The following is a 27,349-nucleotide window of genomic DNA, read 5'->3' on the forward strand; positions in this document are numbered from 1 at the left end:
CTGTCCCCTGTGTCTTATCCCCTAGGTCAACTGATAAAATGACCACTTGCCCTGCACTGCCTGTCCTCATGGAAATGTGACAGGCCTGACTGGTTCCTTGGAGGAATTTCTTCAATTACCTTATGCCTTATTTAACTCTAACTTTTTAAACCTATGCACAGGGACAAGAAAGCCACTACCATGCATGAATGAGGTTGCATGAAAATGTCTCTCCAAAATAACTTTAATCAATTTATATTTTACATGCCACAAAGTTGTACTTTTTGGAATTAAGATGTAGTAATCATTCATTTTTGTGGCGTATAGCATGATTATTTTTAAAAATTTACTCATTTTTATTGGAAAGGCAGATTTACTGAGAGAAGGAGAGACAGAAAGATCTTCCACCTGCTGGTTTACTCCTCAAATGGCTACAATGGGTGAAGCCAAGTCAGTCCAAAACCAGGAGCCAGGAGCTTCATCTGGGCTTCCTATGTGGGTGCAGGGTCCCAAGGAGTTAAGTCATCCTTTGCTGCTTTCCCAGGCCACATGCAGAGAGTTGGATGGAAAATGGAGCAGCCAGGACATGAATCAGTGCCTGTATGGGATGCTGGCATTTGAAGGTGGAGGATTAACCAGTTGAGCCACCACATAGTCCCATGCCTGTCTTTACCAAGGGGAATTACATTAGGTGACGTCTGAATGGGAGAATCCAAGAAAGTGGAGCTCATGATCTGCATGGGAGGCAAAGCATAAAACCTAAGGAGACTGCGACAAACCTACTCAAGGCTGCCCCCACACAGACAGCACTGAGGGCATACTGCAGAAAGGCTTGGGCTTGGCAAAAGTTGAATGTTCTGTCCCATTCTTGGAGATGCACCCCATACTGCATTTGAGAAGTCACTCAGTAAACATTTCACGAGTTCATTCTGGCTGCTAGGTTTTGTGGTGGGCTCTGGGAGAAGAACAGCAAGGAAGAGCAGACCCAGTCACTGCTTCCACGCCAACAGGGTGCTGGACGCAAGGCAAGGAGCCAAGCAAATTACATCTCCCAATGAAGCAGCTGATTTTTATCAAAGAAAGGCAATATGCGTGTAGGAAGCCTAAGCCAGAGGGCAGGGAAGGCTTCCCTGCGGGAAGGGCTCAGACCAGTGTCCGAAACTCAAGAAGAACCAGTGTCCACTAAGGCAAAGGCCAGATCAGGAGGTATGAGCAATTCCTGCAGAGATAGGAAGCAAGCCACAGCTGAAGTGAAAATCTCTCCAGCAAACACACTATAACATGTAAAAAACAAACAGATGAAAACAATTTTTTAAAAGATTTATTTTTAATGGAAAGGCAGATTTACAGAGAGAAGGAAAGACAGAGAGAGAGATCTTCCATGTGCTGATTCACTCCCAAAAATGGTCACAGCAGCCAGAACTGAACCTATCTGAAGCCAGGAACCAGGAGCTTCATCTGGGTCTCCCACGTGGGTGCAGGGGCCCAAGGATTTGAGCCATCCTTTGCTGCTTTCCCAAGTCATAAGCAGGAAGCTTGATTGGAATTGGAGAAGCAAGGACAGGAACTTGTGTCCCTAAGGGATGCTGGCACTGAATCGTTGGCGGAGAGTTCATCTACTATGCCACAATGCCAAGCCCGTGACTGTAATCTTCTACTTAGCGTCTGTGAGGGATAGCTTCCAGAACATTCTCTGGGGAGCTCTGCCCAGTGTAATTCCCCTCTCCCATCCCTCCCCCATGGCTGCTAAAGAGATGAAGTCACCTTCTTAGCTGCAAGCAAGGTAAGTAACTGCTGAATAATTTATGCAAAAGACAAATCATTAAAAAGTTATTGGGTAGCAGTTGGTACTTGAATGTTGTGTTGGCAGGGCAGAGAGCATCATGTCCATGATCTGAGCGGAATCCTGTGAATGAAAAACTGAAGGCGGAAGCTCCGTGTAAGGAGAGTGTATTGGGCAGCTTACATAAGGGATTGGCACATAGCTGTAGCATGACATGTCTCTCACAGAGAGGAACCAAGGTTTTGTGAGGGCTCTGGGGTTGGAACTTGGATTCCCACATTCCTTTCTTTCTTTCTTTTTTTCAGAAACAGCCCCCTCAGGCACCTTATCAGGAAGGTTCATTCAAACTTTATAGCAGGAATGGCGTCAGGCCAGCGGTGGTCAGCTTCCCTCAGAGATGGACTCAAGCTGGCATCACTGTGACTTGCTGTTCCACACGTGTAAGGGCTCAGAGGACAACGTGAAGGCAGGGAGCAGCGGCGCCCAGCTGCTTGCACAAAGGTCTGGTCACGGCACCACTGGCAACCAGAAGAGCAGCCTGAGCCTCTAGCCTCCTCCACTTCTGCTTGAGTGCTGTGTTTAACCTGGGAACACTAGCTGCAAGGGAGGCTGGAAAGTCAAATGTTAGTTTTTCAGTGTCTGTAGTGGGAATGAAGCTCTTGTCATGATGGGAGGTGTCACTCTCCTAGCTGGGAAGGGCAAACCTGAAACTTTGCTACTTCAATTGTAACACAAGAGAAGTTTCCATGGAGACCTGTAAGCCAGGAAGTCCTCCATCCAGGAGGAAAAACACGAAGCCCAACAGCTTGGTGCTATCCACACCTCCTCATGTGGTCGTCCCAATCCCATTAACTCCTTTCTGAGATCCCACATGATATTTTAATGTGGAGACACAGGGGGGCACTCTAACCAGCCAGCAGCAACGCTTAAATGGGTTGACAGCCTTGACAGTTAAAAACTTCTTTATGTTCTTTAATCCTGTTTTGGTTTTGTTCTACCAGGCAGGGTCACTGACCTGCCTGGAATACTTGGATCCCCTAGGGTGTCTCCTCTATGACAAAAGTGCCCAAGAGACAGCCACCGCACAGCCCAGGTCATGCTCAAGGGAATCTGGCTGCTTGTGACTTCGACAGAGGAGGGTTTTGATTCTGGGTTATCCTCTGCTTCTGTGGCGGAAGAAGAGACAAGGTGGCTCCCGGCTCCTATAGAGAGGTCGTTAGTCAAGTCAAACCTGGAGCGGAGGAGAGAGACCTGGCCGTTCCTTCCAGCAACACTGGGGTCCCTGGAGACTTCTGGTTTTTCCATCTGTGGAATTCAGCTAACACCTCACTCACACCTGCTTTATTTCCAACAGGAGGGCAGTGGGAGCAAACTTAGGGAGGGCAGTGGGAGCAAATTCTCTGAGGGTAACATTTACAGCTGCTTTCGGAGGACTGTCAACATCCTCCACCTGCCCCCCGCAAATCCAGACAGCCTCTCCAGAACGAATATCAACAAAGAGATTCTTTCATTGCGGCGGGGACGATTCCAGACGGCAGTCAAGGGTGCCTCTTGGTGGAGTCGCTCTCTAGACTCGAGCAAGGCAGGACGCTGAGCGCAACCGCGAGTGGTCCACCTCTCCCGCCCCGCCTTCCCCGCGTGTGTCCTGGCTCCGACTCCAGGCCCCTGTGCTACAGGAGGATTCCAAGCCGAGCTCTGGGGACCTAGATCGATAAAGAAAAGGAAAGAAGAAATGGTGGAGAAAACGGAGGGGAAAGGTGCTTTAGTTAACTCGTTAGGGAGTTAACGTACGGCACGTTGCTCGAGGTTGGGTCTTAGACGCCGGTGCCTCCTCTGCACCCCTAAAGCTCGGCTTCTTGTCTTTTGGGGGAGGGTCGCCTTAGAACTCCTATGGTCCCCCACCCCGGTTGCAGGAAAGCGCCTACCTCGCGCCCCAGCCCGCCTGAAGCGCTTGGCTACCGGGACTCCTAACTTTCCCCCGTATTCCGCAAGGACAGGGTCTGTTATCACCGCGCGTGGCGGACGGGACTGGACGCTGGCCTTAGAGAAGTTGCTGGTTCGACCAGAGGTCTGCAGCTGGTATGGGGACCAGGACTCCAAGCCAGGGTCTGCACGACCTGAAGCGCCGGCCTGGCGGCTCACAACCTCTCGGCGCGGCCGGGAGATTGGGTAACCACTTTGCCTGCACCTGTTGCAGCTTCAGCTGCGCACCCAAGAGGGAGCGGGCTGATGGAGAAACTCCCAAGCCGGGCGCCCGGCAGAAGGGTCTTGACTGGCTTGGCGCCTTGCAAGGGGAGACTGCTCTTCTCGTCGTATTGCGTCCCCAGGATTTGGGGGAGAAGGAACACCCCTTTGGGGGCTGCTGGGAGAAGCCGGAGGATTAGGAAGTCCCTGAGAGAGACCTGAGAGGAAGGGAGCGTGGCTAGAATCGTGGCCTCCCGAGGCTGCGAGTGCGGGCGTCCACGCGATGGGTGTGCGGTTCTTTCATTCAAACTTTGGGGAGTCTCGGGCCCCACGTCAGCGAAGGTGTGACCAATCAGAATTCAGGATCGTGCATAAATTATGCAAATCACCATCTGGCGATGGGTCAGATGACTGGGATACTTTAAAAAACTACCTCTCCAGGAGCTCGCGGTGTGACAGCGGCGAGCCCCAGCGGCGCGGGAGCGCGCGTCCCGGTTCTGTACGAGCCCCTCATCGCGCGGTTCCCGGGCTCGCGGCTCAGCCGCGGCCGGTGCATCTCTCCTCTCCGCCTGCAGCGGGCCAGCTCACCCGCCAGTCGGGAGAAGGCAACCTACCTGTGGTCTCCTGGCGGTTGGAAACGCCGCTGAGTGGAGGAGTGGTGCTTTTATTTTTCCTTTTTTTTTTTTTAAATCTTGTTTTAGGGGAGGGGGCGTGGCGGGCGAGGATGAAACGCTGCATTCCTCTGCTCTGTTTCTGGAGCGCCTATTGTTGCTTGGCCGCGGGAAGCTCCGCGCCCCTTGGTGCCGAGGGACCGCAGGAAGGTAAAGTGCCTTTCTTTTTATCGCCAGCCTCCCCACTTCGTTCTCAGCATCCCCAGACTCGCTCACTCTGTTTCTGGCCCGCCTTGCTGGTTCTGAAATCCTCGAAATCCTTCTTGCTTTCCCACTTGGCTGCCGTTTTTTCCCCTTTGGGGTCTCCGTGCTCCCAGGCGATTCCAGGCGAGGGCAGCCTCCCTTGCCCCGCACCCTAAGGCAAGTTGTCCCAGAGACTGCGCGGGCTGGCGGAGTGCATGCCCTTTCCGCCTTGGGCCACTTTCGTTGTATGGTTTCTTGAATTCGGCACATCCAGACAGCCACTTGCCTGCCCACAAGTCCTCCTTGTCCTCTTCTTGGCGACCTGCGCGAGGCGATGGGGCTTAGCGCAAGTTGTCCGGACCCCTCGTTGGCAGGCTAGTGCAAGTGTTTGGAACGTAAAGGTGTAGTGGAGGCCGGCTGCGGTTGCGGGCGCCATGTGGTGGGTGCATGGCTTCCGCCGGCAGCTGCCTGTCCTCCTACTTACTTGCGAGCTTCTGTCTCCCTAGCAACTTTTTCTTCCCACCCCCTCCTCCTGCAAAGTTTTTTTTAGCATTTCTTGGCTTCTGTAAGGGCAATCTGTTCTCTTGGAGGTAGGCTGCCCTGGTGGAGAGAAGGCTGGCTCTCTCATTACTCCGTCAATTTCCCACTTAGCAGTGTGCTGCTGGGGAGCCCCTACACCAAACCCCAACATTTCATCTTCTACTCCTTACTTGAACCTAGGCCTGGTGATGCTGGTCCATGTCAGCTGGTGCAGTGCGGGAAGGATGATGTTGAATGGATGGGCTTAGTCTCCAACTCTAGTACAAACTGGAAGCCGGGCTCTAGTTCTTGTCCTGAAAAAAAATGCCGGTGTTCCTTCCTTCCAGCCTTGAGTTATATGCTTGAATGCTGAGCCATCGCACTCATTAAAAAAAAAAAAAGTCATCATCCCATTTTTGCTTAGTGTCATTGCTAGGAGTGGAGACAGAGGTGAGCGAAGCAGGTGATGGACCTTGCCCTGGTGGGCGGGTAGGCAGGGGTGCCCAGTATTCAGTACTATGGAGAGGCATGGTGAGTGGGGGTGCGTGACAGGTGCTGCCATTGTAATACTTGGACTCCCAGAAACCTTAGCCCTTCAGCAAGGAGTTGAACCAGCCATGAGGACACTGATACTGCAGAGCAATCTTGGCGTCCCAGAGGCTGAAGGGACTCGGAGCGGGAGTAGCCAGAAGACTGTAGGGAACCTTCTGTGTAAGTTGAACCCATCCATCTGTCCCAGGCAGCTGACAGACTTGTTTTTTCCCAGGTTTGCCCACCTGGCCTCTCTGCAGTGGGATTTCTGGGCTTTTTTATGGCCACGGCTCAGATGTCTGCTGGTTCAGGGGCTTTTGTTCTTTGCTTTCATGAGGGTTAGCCTGAGTTCTGCTCCTGTGCTTTCAGCTGCATTTTCTGCAACCTTATCTTTTGTGGGTGGTGCATTCTCCCCTCTCTCCCCAATCTCTCCACCAGGGTGGTTTCTCTTTCCATGATTCCTTTTGCTTCTCAGCTCTGGGGTGACAGAGGCTCCTGGGATGCTTTTTGCTGTCTTTGATAGCTGGGAGATCAGAAGAGTTGGCTCCGGAAACTTCTATTCTGTTAGTGAGTGATGCTCACCAGGATGGTGGAAGAGTTGCTGGGTAGGGTCTGTTTATGACTGTCCAAAGGAAGATGATGGTGGTAGTGCCTTCCTAGGGACTGTGATAGATGTGGCTGTGCCTTTGGGCCATGGCCACCTCCTGGGTGACACTGTGTGTCAGCAGTGGCGCTGAGAGGGGCTGTGCTACTGCGCTTTGGGATTTTGCATGGCTCCAGGCATTTGTTGACTCAACTGTATGAATGTTTGGCACCTGCCCAGCCCTTCCTGGGTTACTGAGGATGCATGGGGTCTTTAGAGTAAGTTCTGGAACTGAGATAGAGACCTTGGGGGAAACACATTGATTAAAGTCTCAACAGTTGCTTACCTCCAATTCCAAGACCCATAATCTCTCAAAATCAGAAAATGTGTTGCTAACTTGTTTGGCAACAGGACCTGGCCTTACCTGGTTTGAACACATTTGACCACAAAACCTAACCTGAGCTGTTTGTAGGAGGTTGACTAGAATCTTCATTTGTTGCCATCAAGTCTGCATAGTCATACAATTTCCCTAGAAAAATATGAGTGTGGTTGTTTCCTAGGTAGGATATTACGAGTGTGAGAAGTGGCATGGTGTATGTTTCCATAATGCCTACAATTGGACAGTTTATGAATTATGAAATTCAACTGATCTCAAGTGTTTCAAGAAAAAAAAGTTGATGACCCATACTATAAAATAGGGACTTGCGGGATGGAAGAAGTCCTTTGGATAGGGAAGATGAAAGAAAAGCAACAAGGGAACTCATTTTTTTTAGAGTCACTGTAATTAATATGAGTATTAATTAATACTCCTGGGGTCAGCATTGTGACACAGAGAGCTAAGCCATGTCTTATAGTGGCATCCCCTGACAGTGCTGTTCCAGTCCTGGCTGCCCTGCTTCTCATCCAGCTCTCTGTTAATGTGCCTGGGGAGGCTGCAGAAGATGGCCCAAGTGCTTAGGTCCATGCCACCATGTGGGAACCCGGATGTAACTTCAGGTTTCTGTCATTTGAGGAATGAAACAGAAGATGGAAGATTTGTCTTTCTCTCTCTCTCTTTCCGTCACTCTGCTTTTAAATAACATAAAAGCATCTCTTTTTTTCTTTAAAGGTTTATTTATTCTTATTGGAAAATCATATTTACAGAGAGAAGGAGAAACAGAAAGACCTGTCCACTGATTCAATTCCCAAATGGCCACAACAGATGGAACTGAGCCGATCCGAAGCCAGAAGTTAGGAGCTTCCTCTTAGTCTCCCACACGGGTGCAGGGTCCCAAGGCTTTGGGCCATCCTCAACTGCTTTTCCAGGCCACAAGCAGGGGGCTAGTTGGAAAATGTGGCTACTGTGATACAAATTGGTATCCACATGAGATTCTGAAGCATGCAAGATGAGGACTTTAGTTACCAAGCTACCATGCTGGTTCCAAAAGAAATAAATCTTAAGAAAAAATTACTAAACATAGAGGAGAGGTCACTTTTATATTTCCACAATTATTCTGGAAGGTCAAGGAGCCATAAACAGGTGTCCACGACTTACATGATTGGCTTGAGGTAGAACTGGAACTTAACCAGACACCTCACTCCCCAGGTCTTCCAGATGCACCCATCCTCTGTTCTTTTTCCCCAGATGAGCTCCACACAACCACAGAGGGATGGGCCATGGCCAAAGCCACTGTGAGGTTTAATCTCCGTACTTCCAGGGACCCAGAACATGAAGGCTGCTACCTTTCTGTGGGCCACAGCCAGCCTTTAGCGGACTGCGGTTTCAACATGACAGCCAAAACCTTCTTCATCATTCATGGATGGACGGTGAGCCTGGGTGGGAGCTGTCTGCTGCTTTGCACCAGATTTGCTTCCCTTTGTTTTGGCCAATTAAACAGAATCCTGTTGCTTCCAGATTTCAAACCCTCTGCCCCCACCATTTTCTTGTGGGCTGCTTGTATTTCAGACAGCTGTGAAGGATGTAATGGGCACTGCATGGAGGGAGTTCTGTGGACTCCAGCAGGGTGGTATTTAGTGCTGGCATGCCACCGGCTTTCAGAAAGTGGCTCTCCTGAGGGCAGCAGCCCAGCTTGGCTGGCGCTGAAGGACCCCTCTAATTACACTTAATTACGTTGGTCAACCACTGCCTCGAAGGGGCTGTCCCACCCTACCCAGCAAAGCTGAGCTGCAGCAAGTTGACTGCTTCCAAAAAGCTGTGAGAAGCCAGCTGGCCTGAGTGGCTGGTGCCGTTGGCACAGTGCCCTCCTGTTTGCATAGAGATGGCTCCGTTTGAAGGCCCTGCAGCTTTTCTGTGCCCTCTCTGAGCAATTCCCATTGAAAGACCCATGACAAACTTCAACAAAAAAGGGCTTTGACGCTCAACTTCAGAAGCTTTTGACCAGCAAGGGGTTTGTTCATTCACATAGTGACAGTTGGTAGGAAAATGTCACCATTAAGTGTGCAGATTTCTGCCCAGGCTAATTGGGAGGGGACATTTTTGCTCCTAATGATGAGAAATTCGTATCCATTACATGTTTTCTGGGTCTTTAGGTCCACCCCTAGTGGTGCGGATTGGGGATGGAGGATGGGGGAATGGTTATCTATCTGTGTAATGAAGATGATTAAGGACCTGTCCATCCATCCTTATCCCAAAGCCTACAGCTAGAATCATGCATTTGAATCCATTTAAGACTTTCTGTCAAAATGCAAATACAAACTGCCTGCAACTTACAAACGGGTTGCATTCCAGAAACTTCTTTTGTCATCTGTTTGGAACTTGGAACAGCAGTTTCCCAGAGAAGCAAGATTGTCAGTAGGGTTTGGGTTCCCAGGCTGAGCATAGAATATCTATTTGTTCGATAATGTTCTTGTGGATAGGCTTACAGTCGGCTCCTCGTCACCATGTATAACTGTGTGTTTGTGGGAAACTGTGTTCTGAGTTCTCATTTGGGATTCCAGGGGGCAGTTTTCCCCCTCCTCGAGGTCAAGAGCAACAGCAGAGATAGGGGTTGTGGGAAGGGGTCATTTGTTAATGTCGTGCTTGCCTAGGAGACAGGCACTCCCTGCGTCTCTCAGAGAGAAGTAGATTCTCCAGGGCAACCTCCCCAGCTGCCTTTGAAGGATACACTAGGCCATTTGCCTGCCTGGAAGAGGGGACTCAAACCTGAAGCCTGCCAGACCACTGAGGATGTCTCACAGTGAGGTGACAGTGGAGGACAGCAGCTATGAACATTCCCACAGGAGAACTAGGACCGGGAACAGAGGCAGAAGACATCCATGTAGCAGTTCTTCCTGCACACCTATTTGGCTGCTCCAGGCCTTGCATCCATGCAGCCAAGGTTCTACACTTGACTCGGAAGAAGATCATGGGATCAGATATCCCATTCATTAGGATTTCTGAAATGCAAGGTGAGAGTCAGAATGGAAATGTCTCCCCTTTTCTCTACAGATGAGTGGCATGCTTGAAAACTGGCTGCATAAACTTGTGTCAGCCCTACAGACCAGAGAGAGCGACGCCAACGTGGTGGTGGTGAACTGGCTCCCCCTGGCGCACCAGTTGTACACGGATGCAGTCAATAACACCAGCAGGGTGGGCCACAGTGTGGCAAGGATGCTTGACTGGCTGCAGGTAACCAGGGGCTTTTCCCCAGTAAGGACCTTCATCATGAACCTTCCTGAGAAATAGTGGCCCATCCCTGTGTACTGTGACCTTCTTGGCTTTGACCAAAATCTCTGGGATTAAAATTATTGCTGAATTAAGTCTTCTTTGAAATACTCCCCGTGTGTGTGTGTGTGTGTGTGTCCTTGAGAGGGCCTTTGCATGGCAGATAGATCGCTGCCCTGTTTCCTGTTATCACTAGATTTGCTATTTGGCCATTGGGCCTTACAGGTTGTTACTTGTTGATTTTAGAAAGTGATGCCTTGGGCTTGATTGGGAATGGCCAGAAGCTGGGTTAGGCTTGTGATCTTCAGTGCTGAAGTCGTCTCTTGCCTTCCTGAGCTAGATCTGGGTTTAAAATAGAAAAAAATAATAATATCTGAAGGCCTTGTATAGACCAGAGATTTTCCTGAGAGCCGTGGTCCGGGTAAATGACCCGTTCCTCTTGGCAGTTCCAGCCAGGCCCTCCTCTGTCTAAGGTATCTGAGGAATTCTGGGAGGATTCTAGAGTAGTCCTTCTCTCCACTGCTTTGGTTGCTGGGAATTTGGCTCCCGAGTCACAGATGACAAGCTGTATTTCATCAGGTCTGCTTCCCTCGCTGGCTGGGTGTTCTGTTGGGGACAAGGTTTTAATGCTGGAGTCCCGGGAGGGCTTGTGGTGGGCGGGTTGGCAGCTCTGCTGCCAGGGTGTTGGTCATGGCTGCAGGGAGCAGGCAGGGAGCATGCCACTGCAGGCTGCCACAGACACCTCCATCACAGAAAGTGCCCTGTCAGACACCAACTGATAGAACAAAAACACGGTGGTGGCAGTGGGGGGATGGTCAGATGCACAGCTGTTGTCACACTGTCCACCTACCAGCAGCACCTGGCATTTGAAGTGCCGCCTTGTCCTTTTGACCTGCCCTGACTGTGACCTGGACATGTGGAAGGGCCAGCAGTGCCAGCAATGTCCTGGGGAACTTCTGTCCCAGTGTCTCCTCCTCTGCTGTGACCCAGCTGCTGAATTGGTGGGGGATTTGAGGGCTTACGAGTGCATCCTGTGGCTCACACCCCTGTGTATTCCCTGCAGGAGCAAGGCAACTTCTCCCTGGCAAACGTCCACCTTATTGGCTACAGTCTTGGGGCACACGTGGCTGGGTTTGCTGGCAACTTTGTGAAAGGAACCGTGGGCAGAATCACAGGTAATTTCTGTGTCCCCTGCGAGCCACGATCCCTGAGCTCTTTCCCCTACCCACAGCTCTCTCTCTGCCCCCAGAGTGTCCTGAGTGAAGCAGCCTGAGTAGGTCACAGAAGACTTGTTTTAGGAGACATCTGGAGAGCGTCAAGTCCTGAAAATCTCAAGGAGTGTGTGCAAAGTTCCAAGGAATGAAACAGATGAATGTGGGCTGCCCTGGTAGAAGTTGGGTGGATATTTTCCTGGCCATTTCCAGCTTCCTTTTCCATGGAGAAATCTCAGGGTCTCAGAGCATCAAGGAATGTTGATTGAGAACTGCTGATTGAGTCTGACAGATGAGGGAACAGGCACAGAGAGATGAAGCAACTTGTCCCAGGGGCAAACAGCTAAAAAGCAATGTGGAGCAGAGGCTGGGGTGGAGGCCTCTGGGTGCTGTTTTTTTTGTTGTTGTTTTTTTTTTTTTAATAAACTTACATAGTTGGTTAGAGTACAAACAGTCAAGGGCTACAGGAAAGTGGGTAAGACCATTGTTTCCACACTAATATCATCATTTTCCCCCTGTATCTGGTGTCGGGGAGAAACAAAGGGGGAAGCTCCACCCAGCCTCCCACCCATCCCAGGTCCCTGATGTGGGGCATGCTCCAAGGGTCCTGCTCAAGCAGTTTTGATAGTTCAACTGTTCTGAATTGCTGCCAATCTCACTGTTCCAATCACAATGAAATCTCTTCAGGATCCACTGGCTGACATAGTCTCTTCATGGTTGGGGTTCTGAGATCAGCAGTTCAGTTGGAGGGATCTCCAAAGAAACTTCGTCTGAGGAGATCCCAGACCTGATTCTTATGTGTGCTTACCAGTACAGGGTCCGGCATTGTCTGTCACCCCAATCAGCTTATGCACATGCTGGTCGTTGCAATTGTTGGGTTAGTTCTGGAAGAGAAGAGGCGTTTTTTGGCCCATGAGTCTGAAGGCTGACAAGTTTAGGACCATGGCTCTGGCACCTGCTCTGTGTCTTGCAGAGGGCCTTTCTTGCCATGTCATAACATGCCAGAAGCATCTTGTGGCTAAAATGAAGCAGGTGTGCTAGCTTATGAAGCTACAATGCCACCATGTACCTTTTTGCCCCCAGGTAATCCTAAGTATCTCACAAAGGCCCCAACTTGAATTTGGGGATCAAATTTTTACCATGTGGATGTTTGTGGAACAAATTCAAACCATGGCAGTGATCACCTGGAAGGAGAATTGATTTTTTTCCTTAGAGTGTTTTCATTTAAAACCAAAACTCAAGGAGAATGGACTCTTTAGCTAAAGATGATTAAGGTAGACTTTCCAGTTTCCATAATGAACAGGTAAGGTAGTTAGTGTTTTGCTGGCTCTTAATTGCTGTCTGGACCTTAAGTGTAACATACAGATGTACCGACTGGACTCAGCATAGCTTGAGAGCTTAGTTTTTGATTTCTGAGAGTGGGACATGAACTCTTTTGCATGGACTGTCAGTACTGGGGCAGGGCACTTTGACCTTGGAGCTAGGGCAGCTGCGTTTGAGCTATAAAATACACACACACACACACACACACACACACACACACACACACCTCCACCTTGTCTGAGTCAGGAGCCAGAGTGTCATTGGCAGCAAGGACACTCTGTGGGAAGATGGGGCTGGGCAGGACATTCTCCCTGCCATTTGAATGGCAGTTGCAGCTGTGAGGGCTTCTCTCCTGTGGCCAGCAGGGGAGAAGGACAGAATGCTGGCTGAGGGCTTGTGGGCCCGTTCGTTCCGGCCGTCCTTTGTCCAGTGGCCCAGCAGCACTTCAGAGAGGACTTGCCTCACCTGACACAGGCTGCTGTACGCGTCTGTTGGGGGAGGATGAATCTTCTCTCCCCTCTCTCCCCTTCTTGTGGGCCTGTCAACCATACGGTCTGTTTGGGAGAAGGACAGAGAGTGCAATGTGTGTGTGTGCACACGCATGGTGGTAAGGGGCTCCTTAGCCAGTGAGGTCACTGTGCAGAGGCCACTAGGCAGTGCTTAACCTGGAGCTGGCAAGCAGCTACCTGAATCCTGGTCTTGCCGGGGCCAGGGTGTGAGACTGTTGTTTGCTAGTTTTACTCTCATAGGCGTCTGAGAGGAGCCTGTGATGTGCTAGGGAAGAGGGCAGAATTAGCTCCTTTCTTTCTTTCTTTCTTTCTTTCTTTCTTTCTTTCTTTCTTTCTTTCTTTCTTTCTTTCTTTCTTTCTTTCTTTCTTTCTTTCCTTTCCTAAGATTTATTTAGTTTTATTGAAAAGGCAAATTTACAGCGAGGAGAGACAGAGAGAAAGATCTTCCATCCCCTGGTTCACTCCCCAAGTGGCTGCAATGGCCAGAACTGAGCTGATCCATAGTCAGGGGCCAGGAGCCTCTTCCAGGTCTCTCACATGGGTGCAGGTTCCCAAGGCTTTGGATCATCCTCTACTGCTTTCCTAGACCATAAGCAGGGAGCTGGAATGGAGGTGGGAAGTGGAGTGGCCAGGGCATGAACTCGTGCCCATGTGGGATCCCAGGAGTGGAGGATTAGCCAGTTGAGCCAAAGCATCAGCCCTGAGGGCAGATTATTTCTAATGGAGTATGTGTCCAGTTATAAACACATAAGTTATAAATACATAGATGTGTTCATTTCAGCAGTATAAATTAAGATTGTACCTGGTGTCATGGAGACATGTCATAACTGGTGCTTTGTGCCATTGTTAAGATGCAAGCAATCCGACCCATTTCACAACTAAGGAGGCTAGGAACTAATGAGGGAAATAGTGAGGGCCCAATGTCTTACCCCCATGATCAGCAGAGCTGGGATTCAAACCCAGGCTCTTCAATTCCAGAGGCTGCCCCTAGCTACTGTGCCAGACTGCGAGTCTTCTGCAGAGAGAAGACAGAGAACTTTGAAAGCACAGCAGGCTGTGCCCTGCTATGCCAGTGCTAGAATTTGTGTGCACGCGTGTGTGTGCATGTGTGCTTGACTGGTGGGGCAGTGCACCTGTGCAGGTGTCCACATCTGTGGGGGTTCCCCATCTCCCTATGTCTTTGGAAGGAGTAAGTTTTCCTTTCCATTCCCAGTTAGAAAAGAGAACTGTGCCACTTCCCCCCGACCCCTGAGTCCATGGGCCCTGGGCATGTAGCAGGGGCAGTCAGAGCAGGGAGGCTGACGAGGTCTGGGCAGGAGGAGGCCCCGCCTGCGCCTGCCAGTGGCCTGTGAAGCCTGTCGGCTGCCCGCATTCCTCCTGCGCAGCTCCGTTTCCATGGTGCTTACTGTCTGCTGGGGACCTTTGTTCACAGCCAGCAAAGTGCCTCCCTCTTGTGCTGGATGCAAAACAGAAGGTTCCACTCGCTTCCTTTTCTCTCCTGCAGGGGACATGGCGGGAGGCAAGGAGAAGCCGTTTAGGTCTGAGTGTGCCCCTTCAGCCTCTGAAATGGGTCCTTGTGGGCTTGCAAGGGACACTGAGTTTGTCTCATCTTTCTCTTGGCTTGTCATACATACCCAAACTTCTGAGAACAATTTAGGATTTCTGTAATGAGTTTCTCTCTCAGTTGACTGTCTACTCCATGCAGTAGCTTCACCTTTCATTCACCCTGAAATGACCCTCTTGAGCCTCCGAGTCCAGTGTGTTCCCTGGTTCTGGTGTGCTGGCTCAAAAATCAGGTACCCATCTCCTCTTTCCTGGACTCCATGCTTGGTCCCCTGGCTCCCTGACTTGGTACTTCCTGAGCCCAGGCACTACCAACATTTGGGGAAGGCAATGCTTTGTGATATCTTGCTGAAACCTTGGTCTGTCCCTATTAGATGCTTCCTTCCCTCCCCGCAAAGTGTCTCCTGACATTGCTAATGGTACCTGAACTGTTTAGCCCATCCACAGTGCCTCCTTTGCTATATGCCTGCTTTCTTAGTATGGCTGTAAGGCAATGAGGCTCGCTGCTCCAGAAAACTCTATCCTGTGATCACTGGGGCTTTTGGGTAGTAGTTGGTGCCACAGGCAGCTTCCTGTGAGGCATGGTGTGCTTGATGGCATTCAGAGTCTATCTGAGGAGTGATGCTGAAGGAAGTGATGCTGGGGAAGGTTTGCAGCCACTTTGCATCACGAGGGATTCAGAATGTGCTTCTAGGTATCAATGTGCCCATTAGCCTCTCTAAGAGGGCAGGAGCTCAGGAATCTGCACCTTATGCTTTGCAAAATATGTGTTTTTTAATATTAATTTTTTTTACATGAGAGAGATGTTGGTGGGAAAGAGAGAGAATGAGTATGAGAGAGAGCATTAGTTCTTTCTGGCTAGGTCCAGAGCTGCAGTCAGAAAGCAGGAGCTCCAGCCAGGCCTCCCTCAGGACTCTCAGGAATCAACTCCTTGGGCCAACTGCATACCTCCCAGGGTCCCAATACCCCATTGGCAGGAAAGGGGAGTCAGGAGCCAGAGCCAAGGTTCCACCCAAAGCACGTGGATATGGTTGGTAGGTAGGAGTGTTAATCAGAGTCCCAACTGCTAAACCCTAACCAGGGTCTTAGCTGCTAGGCCAAATGTCTGCCCTTGCAGGGAAAAAAATAATGGCTTTTGCATGATTTTGCATTCCTGCGTTGCCAAAAGTAAGATGATTTGTCCTCTCCGTTACTGTTGGGGCTGCTTACTCAGTTCCTGTCTCCACCCATTCCCCCAGTGCATGAATGCACAGGCTGGCTGCTGTGTGGCTTTCCAGAGTTGTGGCTCTGTGGGGCAGAACCAAAATTTTAAGTGCTATTTGTGCAACTTCCAATGTGAGCACCATTGACCATCTAATGGTACTTGCCTGCTCAATCAAGATGTTTTAAAGGCAAAAAGAAAAAAAAATTTTTTTGCTCACTATAGCTGCCAGGCACAGGCATTCTGGGGGCCAATGCTATGACTGCTTAGTGTGTCAGGTGCATGTCCCTTTCTTAATACTCCATCTCTGGGCCTGACTTGGAACTCAGAAAAGCAGAAGAATTAAGTTATAAGATATATAGGTCAACTGCGAGAGGCTTATTTCTTTTCCCAGGAAGTTGTAAGCAGCCAAGTTATTCTGTAAAAATTCTGCTGAAGGGACATCCCTAGCAGAGTGCTAATTCCAGTTTTGGTCCAGCTCCCTATGTAAGCACACCTGGAAAGGCAGTAGAAGACGGCCCAAGAGAAATGCTGTTCCTCGCTTTGGTCTGCCCTAGCCCTGGATATTGTGGACATCTGGAGAATGAACCAGTAGATCGGAGATGTCTCTCTCTCTTGCCTTGGCAGTTTCTGTCTCTGTTTCTCTCTGTCCCTCTGCCTTCCAAGTCTTTAAACATGTTTCTGTTAAAATTAAGGCTGGCAGAATGAATGTACAAATGACCTAGTTTCAGGGAGCTTGAGTTCTTCTAGAGTTGCTCTTCTTCCAACTGTCTATGGTTCCTTTGCTCTGCGTGGCACCATGAAGCTTGAGGCTGGTACCCAGACAGGCTGAACTGCCAAGATAGGAGGAGTCTTTGGCAGTGAGTGTGTGTTCTCCAGCACAAGTTTGAGCAGCGATGTCTCAGGGGTCAGTGACATAGGGAAATAGGCTTCTTTATTTGCTTTTCTGTCTTCTGGGTCTGGGTCCCCAGAGCCATACTCAGAGGGTGTCTCCATTCCATGCACTTGGATTTGACACCTTGAGCCAGGAGTTGTCACCCTGGTGGCCCTGACACAGTCCCTCCCAACACCTTCCTCTGCTGCTGCAGGTCTGGATCCTGCTGGGCCCATGTTTGAAGGTGTGGACATCCACAAGCGACTCTCCCCAGATGATGCTGACTTCGTGGACGTTCTGCACACCTACACGCGTTCCTTCGGCCTCAGCATCGGTATTCAGATGCCCGTGGGCCACATTGATATCTACCCCAATGGGGGCGACTTCCAGCCGGGCTGCGGCCTCAATGACGTCTTGGGGTCCGTTGCCTACGGACGTGAGTGCATTTATCTCTGCTTCCTGTGTGCCTCAGCTGATCCCAACTCCTCCTAGACACGTAGATGGAGGTGTGCATGCCCCTGATGCCATTCATGTTCTTCCCACCTTGGCCGAGTGGGCCTCTAACATGTGGTTCACATGTCTTGGCATGCTCTACTTCTGCAGTGAGCTGGTGGTGGGCTCTGTTCTGGCTGCTCATGGTTTGAGGGTATGCTTGTTACTGATTCATTTATATTTCCAACAAAAGGAATACATGGATGTTTGTAAACAAACAAACAAAACACACACACAGTCAGGCCATACAGAATTGCGTAAAGCAAAAGGTAAAGCTGCTCCTTCACATTTCCTCTTGCTTTCCTCTTAAAAGGTACCCAGTAAGGACACAGACACTTTTGGATGCATCCTTCTAATTTCTTTTCTTTACAAATTTATATGTGTGTGTTTTATCATATTCATTTAAAACTCACATTGATCTGAAAGTTTCCTTTTTCAGCCATAATATATTGTGGGTATTCTTAAATGTCAGGGCATATACACCTGTTAACTGCTCTTTTTATAGGCTGTGTGGTATTCCACAATGGAGATACACTCTTCAATGTTTGGTAACATTTTTAAAAAAAGCAACTCTCTTTCCTCCTAATGTATCATCTGACAACCTGTGTCTGTTTTCAGCAGACTTGGGCTGGACTGAACTTGCTGCAGCACATGTCTCTGTGCAGCCTTTGCTGTCATTGATCTGGAGGCTGGGAGCTTTCCTGAGTCCTGGTTCAGCTTTACTTTTTTCCCTCTGATGCTTTGTCCGTTGGATGTCACACTATCCACTCAGTGTTCGTCCTTTTCTCCCAGTGGGATTAACGCCAGGGTAACCCTGCAGAGCATGCAGGGTACAAGGAAATTCACTCTAGCTCCGGCAGAGGGCTGAAAGCATATCTTAAGGTTCATGGTGCCAGTAGGGATGGCATAGAGGTTGCTTTGCCAAACAGCTCTTAAGTTCCCAGGTATTACTTGAGCTCTTGGATTTAGCCTGAGGGTAAAAGAAGGAAGTACCACAGATCAGAAAATACAAATTGCATTCCTATTTTTGCAAGCAACTGTCTGTGGCCTTTAGCAGATCTCCTCACCTTTATGGGCCAGTGGGTCATGTGCTAATAGGATCTTACCACAACACTGGGCATTTGTAGGAATCATACAAATGCAACATCAAACTTAGCTCTTATTGATGAAACATGTGGTATTTATTGACTGAGTGGCTGGTCATCCAGAAAGCTTCATCCTGCATGTTCTCTGCCTGTCCCAGCAGTCTCGGAGCTGGTGAAGTGTGAGCATGAGCGAGCCGTCCATCTCTTTGTCGACTCCCTGGTGAACCAGGATAAGCCGAGCTTTGCCTTCCAGTGCAGTGACTCCAACCGCTTCAAAAAGGGGATTTGTCTCAGCTGCAGGAAGAACCGTTGTAACAACATTGGCTACAATGCTAAGAAAATGAGGAACAAGAGAAACAGTAAAATGTACCTGAAGACCCGGGCAGGCATGCCTTTCAGAGGTAACCTTCAGCCCCTAAAGTGCGCATTCGACTTCTAAGCACATGGTGCAGGGCAGGGTGCAACCTAGCCTAGGAGCCAGGGCCAGAATGAATACATCAGAATTTTGCAAGTTTTACATCCCCTAGGAAAGCTAATCTTGGAAAATTGAATGTGTTTGTGATGTGAATATCACTCTATGATCACAACATCAATATTTAAAAATTTTGTTCTGCATTTAACTTTTTATAACAGTTCCCTATTTGTTTCCTCATCACATTAACTTTGAGGTGGGAGGAACAGGGAACCAATTTCATGGCATGTTATGAAGTCATGAGGCTTCGAGGGTTTTAATTTACATGTGAGAAAGTTGAGGCTTTGGAAAGCCAAGTTCTTGGTCCTTAATCTGGGGTCACCCTGGATATAGAAAGTAGCAAAATTCACAAATGGTCTCCTGACCCCCAAAGTTCAAGGCTTCTCCGTCTGTACTGCATTGGCTTCTGCCTTCAGACAGGGTAGGACCGAGGGAGGTTGGAGGTGAGGCTGGACCAAAGTCAATCCCTAACCTCTTGGTGTGGGCGGGGGGGGGGGGGTGCCCTGCAGTGACAAGCAAAGACTCACAGGTGTCTTTGTTCTGCTGTCTCTGTAGTTTACCATTATCAGATGAAAATCCACTTCTTCAGCTACAAGAACATGGGAGAAATCGACCCCAACTTTTATGTCACCCTCTATGGTACCAACGCTGAGTCCCAGAGTCTACGTTTGGAGATGTAAGTCCTGTACTACCTTTTCTGCATCTGAGGCTGAGAGCAGGTTTGGTTTGAAGATGAGGGAGTGTGCTGAATCTATCTGGACAATAAGAGGTTGGACTCTATGCATGGTACATGCTTGCAATGGAAGAATCATGACTTGATTTGAACTGTAACACTGCAACTAGGTGGAGGATTCCACCATGGGGGGAGGACAGGGGGAGGGATTGGGGGAACCCCAGAGCCTATGAAACTATGTCATAAAATGCAACAAACAAACAAACAAAAAGAAGATGAGGGAGTGCAAGGGAGCCTGGGAGAACAGGGAGGAGCTGGGTGGTTTAGTTGGCTCTGCGCTCACCCTCTCTCCCCTGTGTGTGCTTCCCCAAGCCGTTGGCTCTGAGCATTGTGGGGGGAAGCTCCTGGAATGACTCAGTCATGTGAGAAGCTGCTGTATCAGCTGGGTGGAGACTGTGGTTTCCTTTCAGGCAGTCCCTGCCCTCGGAGGCTTTAGGCAACTTGGCCCTTCATGAGTGACATTCTTATGATGTCTCCTTTCTAATCACGCAGCTGTGAGAGGGGACACAGCAGCATAGATGCTTTGGTGGAGTTCCATGCTAAGTAATGTTTGGCTTGTGAAGAAACACCAGTAAGGCATGTTCTTCTCGGGGCTTCATTGTACACTCACAGTCACATATCCCTGGTGGCAGAGGAGGGGAGCAGGCAGGGCAGCTGGGATTGGGGAAGGACCTGCTCGTGGGCAGATGGGACCAGCTTACTATGGAGCAGATATGACTTTTTGTGCTTTCTCATGTCTGCATTTCCTTGGTCCTATGGTTTTGATCAGAAGTCAGAGAGCCGTGGACCATGCCATCTCTCTGTCCATGTGGGACAGCTGAGCCCTGCAAGGGCTGAAGGCAGGGGAGGGAGCATGCACATATTTCTCTAAAGTAGGGATGGGGTGGTGCCATTCCCTCTCTTCGGTCCAGTGTGATGGTTTTCTGGGTGGCAGAAGAGTGAGAGTCTCTACACTTTCACCTCGCAGAGTAGAAAAATTTGGGCTCAACGCCACCAACACCTTCCTGGTCTACACTGAGGAGGACTTGGGAGACCTCTTGAAGATCAAACTTACCTGGGAGGGGACGTCTCGATCCTGGTACAACCTGTGGAGGGAGTTTCGCAGCTATCTGTCCGGATCCCCTAGACCCGAGCAGGAGTTGAGTATCAGGCGCATCCGGGTCAAGTCTGGGGAAACACAGCGGAGGTAGGTGTCTTGGGTGGGGGGCGCCGGCCAGTACTTTGTCCTGTCCTTTCCTTTATTAAACTTGCACCCCCAGAGCAGCCTGGAGGAAGGGACTTCCCAGGCCAAGGCACTTTGGTTGTTCTGTTTACCCTGAGGCCCATGCAACTGCTGGGCTTTTCTTCTGCCCAGAGCAGAATACAGGAGTTTCATGGCTGGGGTGAACTCGTAGTCCCATTCTCTTCCCTTTCACCCCAGAATCTCATGTTCACAGCATCATTGTTTCTCCTCCAGAGGCCGTGAGTCAAGGACTTGGGGCGGGGACCCTAACTTCAAGTTACAGAGAATTCCACATGCTGTGCCAGCTGGCAGCTGCCCCATTTCTTTGTACCCTGAGTGTAGCATGAAAGACCCAGAGTTGATGTATCGGTGCCTGAGCCCAGGCCTTGCCTCTGGGAACAGACTCGTCTCTAAATAGAAACCAGGAAGGGTATAGAGCTGGACAAGCGTGGGAGACCTTTGTCAAGAAACGCTGATTCTCCTTTAGCGTGGGTCCACCGGCTAACCTTGGGAGATATTACTCCTAGCTCTAAGATGGGAGAAAGCAGCTTCCACCTGCCTTGTCCCTCAGCCATCATTGTCCCCATTGTAAACCTTGTTGCATTTTCACCCAGCATGGCAGCAGAGGAAAAGAGGGTGGAGGATTGCATCCTTAGCCTATTGACTCTGGTCTAGAACCCTGTGCATGGCAGGTGCTAGCCTGAGGACTAGAGGCCTGGGAACCCTCTACTTGTCTGGGCTCCTATCAGAGCACCCCGTGTCCATGAGTGTGGTATAAATAGAATAAGCTCTCACCTAAGATTCTCAGAACCTTGCAGAGTTGAGCATCCTCTGTGCTTTTCCTGTCCCCCTTCCTCTCCCTGTTTCATAACAATCATAACCCAGATTCTATCATAACCCGTGTTAGCGTTTCCTTCCATCTTGGGTTTAGACCATTAGCCCTTCTGTCTGTCTCTTTAAACAATGTATGAGGGGATTTTCCAAATGTTACCTGTGAATATATTTCATGAGCTATCTTCTTCCTTTGAGCATGGTCAAATGTGTGCACGTGTGGAGTTTATTGATTTATAAAGCCTGTAAGTAGGTGATTACTGGGACTGTTTAAGTCGCTGGTGTCCTTCTGTAGTAACTGATAGTACTGAAAGGACCATGCTTGTATACTGTCTAGCCCTTGCATGGGAAGGGCCTCTGTGCATGTGCTGGAAAAAGTGGGATGGCTGGGCTCAGTGTGATGGCTTAATGGTTAAATCCTTGCCTTGCAAGCACTGGAATCCCATATGGGAGCTAGGTTGTGTCCCTGTTGCTCCGCTTCCCATCTAGCTCCCTGCTTGTGGTCTGGGAAAGCAGTAGAGGATGGCCCAAAGCCTTGAGACCCTGCACCCATGTGGCAGAACTGGAAGAAGCACCTGGCTCCTGGCTTTGGATCAGTACAGCTCTGGTCATTTTGGCCATTTGGGGAGTGAGATAGCAGATGGAGGATCTTTCTCTTGTCTCTCTGTTCCATCAATCTGATCTGCATTTCCAATACAAATGGATAAATCTTTGAAAAAAGAATTGTGGGATCACTGAATGATGCAGATCCATTCCCCAGCCTGACCAGATGTTGTGTCATTATACCTCCAAATGGTCGGACTCAATTTTAGCCTTAGCCATAGATTAAGGCTCCCTCTTTCCTTTCTCCTCTGTCAGCTGTGGCTGGGTGCCCTGCCAGCTGTGTGAAGGAATCATCTTCCCTCATGAGTGCATCTGTAAACAGTATAGTTCATGGGGAAGGATTTTTTTAAAAAAGATTTATTTATTTTATTGGAAAGGCAGAGAGGAGAGACAGAGAGGAAGAGCTTCCATCCAATGATTTACTCCCCAAGTGGCCGCAACAGCTGGTGCTGCATCGATCTGAAGCCAGGAGCCAGCAACTTCTTTCCAGGTCTCCCATGTGGGTGGGTGAAGGGTCCCAATGCTTTGGGTTGTCCTTCACTGCTTTCCCAGGCCACAAGCAAGGAGCTGAATGGGAAGTGGGGCTGCCGGGATTAGAACCGGAGCCTATATGGAATCTCTGCGCATTCAAGGCAAGGACCTTAACCTCTATGCCATCACGCCAGGCCCCATGGGGAAGGATTTTAACTTATGCCAAGTGTGGCTTTGGCCAACCTCAACCTCAGGAATCTCATGGGTTATTTTTGTGGAGCCAAATTTGTCAAGTCCCAGTGAGGCTGTGGCTATGGAGTGGAGATTAGACTCTAATTCTTAATAGTTTGTTTATTTTTTATTGGAAAGGCAGAGGTATATAGAGAAGGAGAGACAGAGAAAGATCTTCCATTCACTGGTTCACTCCCCAAGTGGTCACAATGGTTGGAACTGAGTCAATCCAAAGCTTGGAGCCAGGAACTTCTTCCAAATCTCCCATGTAGGTGCAAGGCCTTGGGCCATCCTCTGTTGCTTTCCCACGCCATAAGCAGGGAGCTGGATGGGCAGTAGAGCAGTCAGGACATGAACCAGCACCCATATGGGATCCTGGCATATGCAAGCCAAGGATTTAGTCACTGAGCCATTGTGCAGTGGCCTTAGATCCTGATTCTTTCTTGTGCTTGTAGCTGTCCTTTGCTTTGCCTTCGACTTTGACTTGCTGATCAGTTGAGGGAGAGGTGTTGGAGCCCCAGGAGGACCCGCGGGTGGAAATTTCCCTCTATCCCCTCAAATCAGCTGCGAATCCAGATAGCACTGTCAGATCCCTCCAGAGGCTCTATCAGGGATTTCCCCTTTTCTTCCTAGACTGACGTTTTGTGCCGAGAACCCCGAGAGCTCCACCATATCCCCAGGCCAAGAACTGTGGTTTCACAAGTGTCAGGATGGCTGGAGAATGAAAAATGAAACCAGGTAAGCAGTGCTTTCTCAGGTGTCACATCCAGCACAGGTGCCGGGTTGCCTAGCATGGCAGGGCAGGGACCCAGGCACTTGTGGCACAGTATGAACAAAGCAGGTGACCTTCTCTTCCTTTACAAAGCCACTTGCTGCTGGAGCAAGTGAGAGTGAGGATGTGGAACCAGGGGTCAAGCATCCCTTGTTCTGCCTCATCCTGCAGGTGCTCCTTGCGCATGGGCTTGGTAGGGTGAGGTCTTTGTTGCAACTAAATCCCTATGTTTGATGCCCACGCCTCTCTTCACAGGCTGATCTAGTCTGTAGTAGCCTGGGCTGCTGGAAGCTTCCGGATTTTTTGCTTCCTTCTAGGCACCAAGTGGGAGTGGGGTTGGGGTGTGGTGGGGTGGGGTAGGAGGGTAACAACAAACGAAAGGAGAAATGAATTCCTTTTTCAGGCTTTCTGGAAGCCATGTTGGTATGTGTGGATAAGAGTGGGTCTGATGCTTGGATTTTTTTAGAAATGAGAATGCACAGCACAGAGGGTGTGTGGCACCAGGGTCCCCTGCTCTGTGCCTGCAGCTACAGACTGGAAAAGTCCCATGTTTTGGTGTGAGACAGAGGGCTCCCCTGGGACAGCTAAACCCTCTTCCATTCCCCCTGCTGCCTGCTAAGCGTGTGCCCTGTACTCTACCCCAACCCACCCTGAGCTTCCTCACCAGCCCCAGGAGGCACGTGTTGTCATCCCTGTGTGCAGTTGAGAAACCTGAGGCCCCAGGTGGGGTGAAGGTGGGGAAGTCCCTCTCCCGATTGGCGATGGCCAAAGGAGGCTTGCCAGCAACTCAGTCCACTCTGGATTCAGCCCCTGAGCATGAAGGCTCTGCTGGTTCCCTTGGGGCCCCTCCCTTCCACCTTGATATCAACTACCAAGCAGTTGGGCCTCTGCCCTGGGCTGCTCCCCTGTGATTAAATATCCGTTAACCCCAAGGCTGGGATGCACCCAGCAATTGTGCTCTGGCTGGGGACTGGGAGCATACATGCTGCCACAGCACCATGACCAGGGCCCTGAAGGGCTTGGTACCTGGCCAGCTCCTGAAGCAGCTTAGTCTAGCGAAGCGCCTATGATATGCTGCTGTCATTATCCTGAGATATGCAAGTAGCCCCTTCAGGAGCCTCCCTTCAGGTGTGGGTCATATTTATCTGCTCTCCAGTAAGAGTCTGGGTTCAGACAGGTGTAGGGATACTGTTGGGTGGCTGGCTTAGCAGCCAGGTCTCATGGCTCTCAGTTGTGCTTGGATGTCTTGGTGTAGACCGAGAGAACACCTATTCACTTCTCTCCATATCACTGAGTTGCTTGTACATGAGCAGCAGGTGGGTGCTGGGTTGTGTGTGGTCTTGTGCCGTGTGTAACTAAGGGTGCAGACAGGGCTCCTGGGTGGCATTTCTTAAGATGAGTCTGGCTGGGTGGAGGGCAAAAGTAGTGCCAATCATATGGAATAGTCAGGCAGGTATGTCCCAAAGCTGGTTTTGTGGTGGGCAGGGTGGACCTGGACATGGCTTTGCAGTTGGCTGGTGAGTGAGCTAATGAACCTGCTTCCTTGCAGTCCAACTATGGAGCTGCCCTGAGGGTGCTGGGACAGCCTTGCCAGTAAGCACCCCATTCCTGCTGGCCATGTGCAAGGAGAAAAGTTACTGCTGAGGACCCACCTGAAGAAAGAACCTGCCTCTCGGCCTTGAACTTGGAGTACCAGGAGCAACCTGCCGGCTTGGCCCATGCTTTCGTACCCCATGACTGCTGCAACTTCTTGCTTCTGAGGACTGCATTGCTATAGACATTGTGGTTGCTCTAGACCAGCTCTTAATTCTAACCCTCCCTCCATGCGGTGTGTGTGCGAAAGAGAGAGTGGCAGGAGGACTGAGGTCTCCTGTGTACTTTGGACAGTTTTCCCAGAAGCTGGGTGAGCTAGGCTTGGCCTGACACTGGATGTTGGCTCACAGAAGACTCTGTGGGCCACACTGTCAACTTCTTGATGTGACTTGGGCTTCAGCAACAAGTATGTCCATTGGAGTCGACTCAAGTCAAGGTCACTCAGAGAGTGGGTAGTGGGTTCCAACTGCAGCCCAGATCTTTGCTGACACTGATCCATGCTGGTTTAAAACTTAGGCATTCTGTTCTGTCTACCCCCACCTACACACACACACACACACACACACACACACACACACACTTTGGCTTTCTTATTTTTCATTTGTTTGTTTTCTGATTGAACAAATGTTTAGGGAACACTGAAGATTGATTAGCACTGAAGATTGATTAGTGAGATAGATGTGTTACTACAGCTCTCCAGGTCCTCTCTCCTAATTTGTTACTTTGTGGGGGTGGAGTTCCAGAACTTCTTCCAGTTCAGATGGTGATGAGCCCATACACACATGTGACAGGGCCACAGCCTGAATGAGGTCCTGAGGTTGTGGGTGGTTTCCACCCACTCTCTTAGTGATGCATGTCATCAACCGCAGGAGAGATCTGTGATTAGCAACAGGCTAGCAGGCAGAGCAGTGTATGTGCTGGGCTCTGTTGTTGGACATATTTGTTGAGGTGTGAAATATCCTCTGTTTAGGGGGATGGCAGGTGTTACACATATTCCACACATCTGTTCAAATTTGTTAACCACAGCTGGATCAAAGACTTAATGCAATATTTTCCTTGCTTTCTTATCTTTGCCTATTCTGTGTTGCACTTCTCAGTCAAACCTCCAAGTCTAGATTCTGGTGGGATATAGACACAATCTTTGAGAAGTTCTCTTTATGCTTCTCAGTAGGTCCGCCCAGGCATCACCCAAGTGGAAGGAGGGCACCAGGGCAACAATGATTAACCCAATTTCACAAAACTGGGGTATGGGGAAGTGTGGCCACATGCTGGGAATTCTAAGTGGAGTTGAGGTGCTGGAACTGAGCAGAGGATCCAGAGCCTGGAGTCAAAGCTCATGGTTCTGAAACTTTGTGAAACCATCCACAGCCCCTTGTCACCAGCATGTCCTGATTATGAGAAATCAAGACTTGTTTTCAGAGCCATCGGTACAACCCTGAACCCTTTTATTAACGTGTAACCAGGAGGACACCTGTGCCAATGGGCTGGGCTTTTTAGGGGTGAGATTGATTTGGGAGGAGATATGACAGCAGATGTGGGAGGGAGAGTGATTTCCTTTATACTTTGGCTTTACAAAGACACTATTTTAACCTGTGCTGTGCCAAAGTTGTATCAGTGCATAATGCCAAACTTCTGCAGACATTCCTGGTTGAGTTTCAGTTCGAAGTGTGTTCCCAGTGATGCTGGCTGACTCCTAGGTTTCCTTGACTGTTCTCTCTTCTGAGGGATGCTTGAGCGGTTGGCTATGCCTCCTGGTTACTTCCGTTGTTAGTAATGGATGATTTGGGAAGTGACTCCTCAGTGGGTTGTGTATTTATACATTTGACTTGAAGCCTTATTTGTATATATGATGCTTTTTTTAAAAAAAACACAGAAGACTATTTATTTCTCAAGTGCATATATAATGTATAAAAGCAAATATATGGTTCGTTTTTTATAAGATTAACCAATTTTAAGATTTCAAAGTTTTAATATTAAAATAATAAAAACCTGCAAATGCTTAATGGTCTGTAGACTCAATTTTTTTTCAAAGATTTATTTATTTATTTTTTTTATTGGGAAAGAGGATATACAGAGAGGAGAGAGAG

General features: G+C 49.5%; 1 protein-coding gene across 2 annotated transcripts; it reads left to right on the forward strand.

Annotated features, from left to right (window-relative positions):
* Window positions 1-4,670: 4,670 nt before the first annotated feature.
* LIPG (lipase G, endothelial type) lies at window positions 4,671-27,254 on the forward strand. Of its 2 annotated transcripts, XM_040984998.1 has the most exons (10): window positions 4,671-4,772; window positions 8,063-8,239; window positions 9,861-10,040; window positions 11,140-11,251; window positions 16,972-17,193; window positions 18,493-18,735; window positions 19,362-19,482; window positions 20,507-20,725; window positions 23,531-23,635; window positions 25,219-27,254. In XM_040984998.1, exons 1-10 carry the CDS (start codon window positions 4,671-4,673, stop codon window positions 25,238-25,240), a joined length of 1,503 nt encoding a protein of 500 aa, XP_040840932.1. In that variant the 3' UTR covers window positions 25,241-27,254. The 2 variants fall into 2 exon arrangements, with proteins under 2 accessions (XP_040840932.1, XP_040840933.1); XM_040984999.1 differs by lacking the exon at window positions 4,671-4,772 and having other exon boundaries at window positions 8,065-8,239; window positions 18,496-18,735.
* Window positions 27,255-27,349: the final 95 nt, after the last annotated feature.

Source organism: Ochotona curzoniae, unplaced genomic scaffold (genome assembly GCF_017591425.1).
Source record: "Ochotona curzoniae isolate NIBS_2020 unplaced genomic scaffold, NIBS_Ocur_1.0 contig_43, whole genome shotgun sequence".
Classification (NCBI taxonomy): domain Eukaryota; kingdom Metazoa; phylum Chordata; class Mammalia; order Lagomorpha; family Ochotonidae; genus Ochotona; species Ochotona curzoniae.

Bases quoted from the DNA above. Each gene is read 5' to 3' on its own strand.
- LIPG (XM_040984998.1), top strand. From the start codon at position 4,671: ATGAAACGCTGCATTCCTCTGCTCTGTTTCTGGAGCGCCTATTGTTGC. The intron at 17,194-18,492 runs GTGAGTGCATTT...TGCCTGTCCCAG, and splicing joins GGGGTCCGTTGCCTACGGAC to CAGTCTCGGAGCTGGTGAAG. The intron at 18,736-19,361 runs GTAACCTTCAGC...CTGTCTCTGTAG, and splicing joins GGCAGGCATGCCTTTCAGAG to TTTACCATTATCAGATGAAA.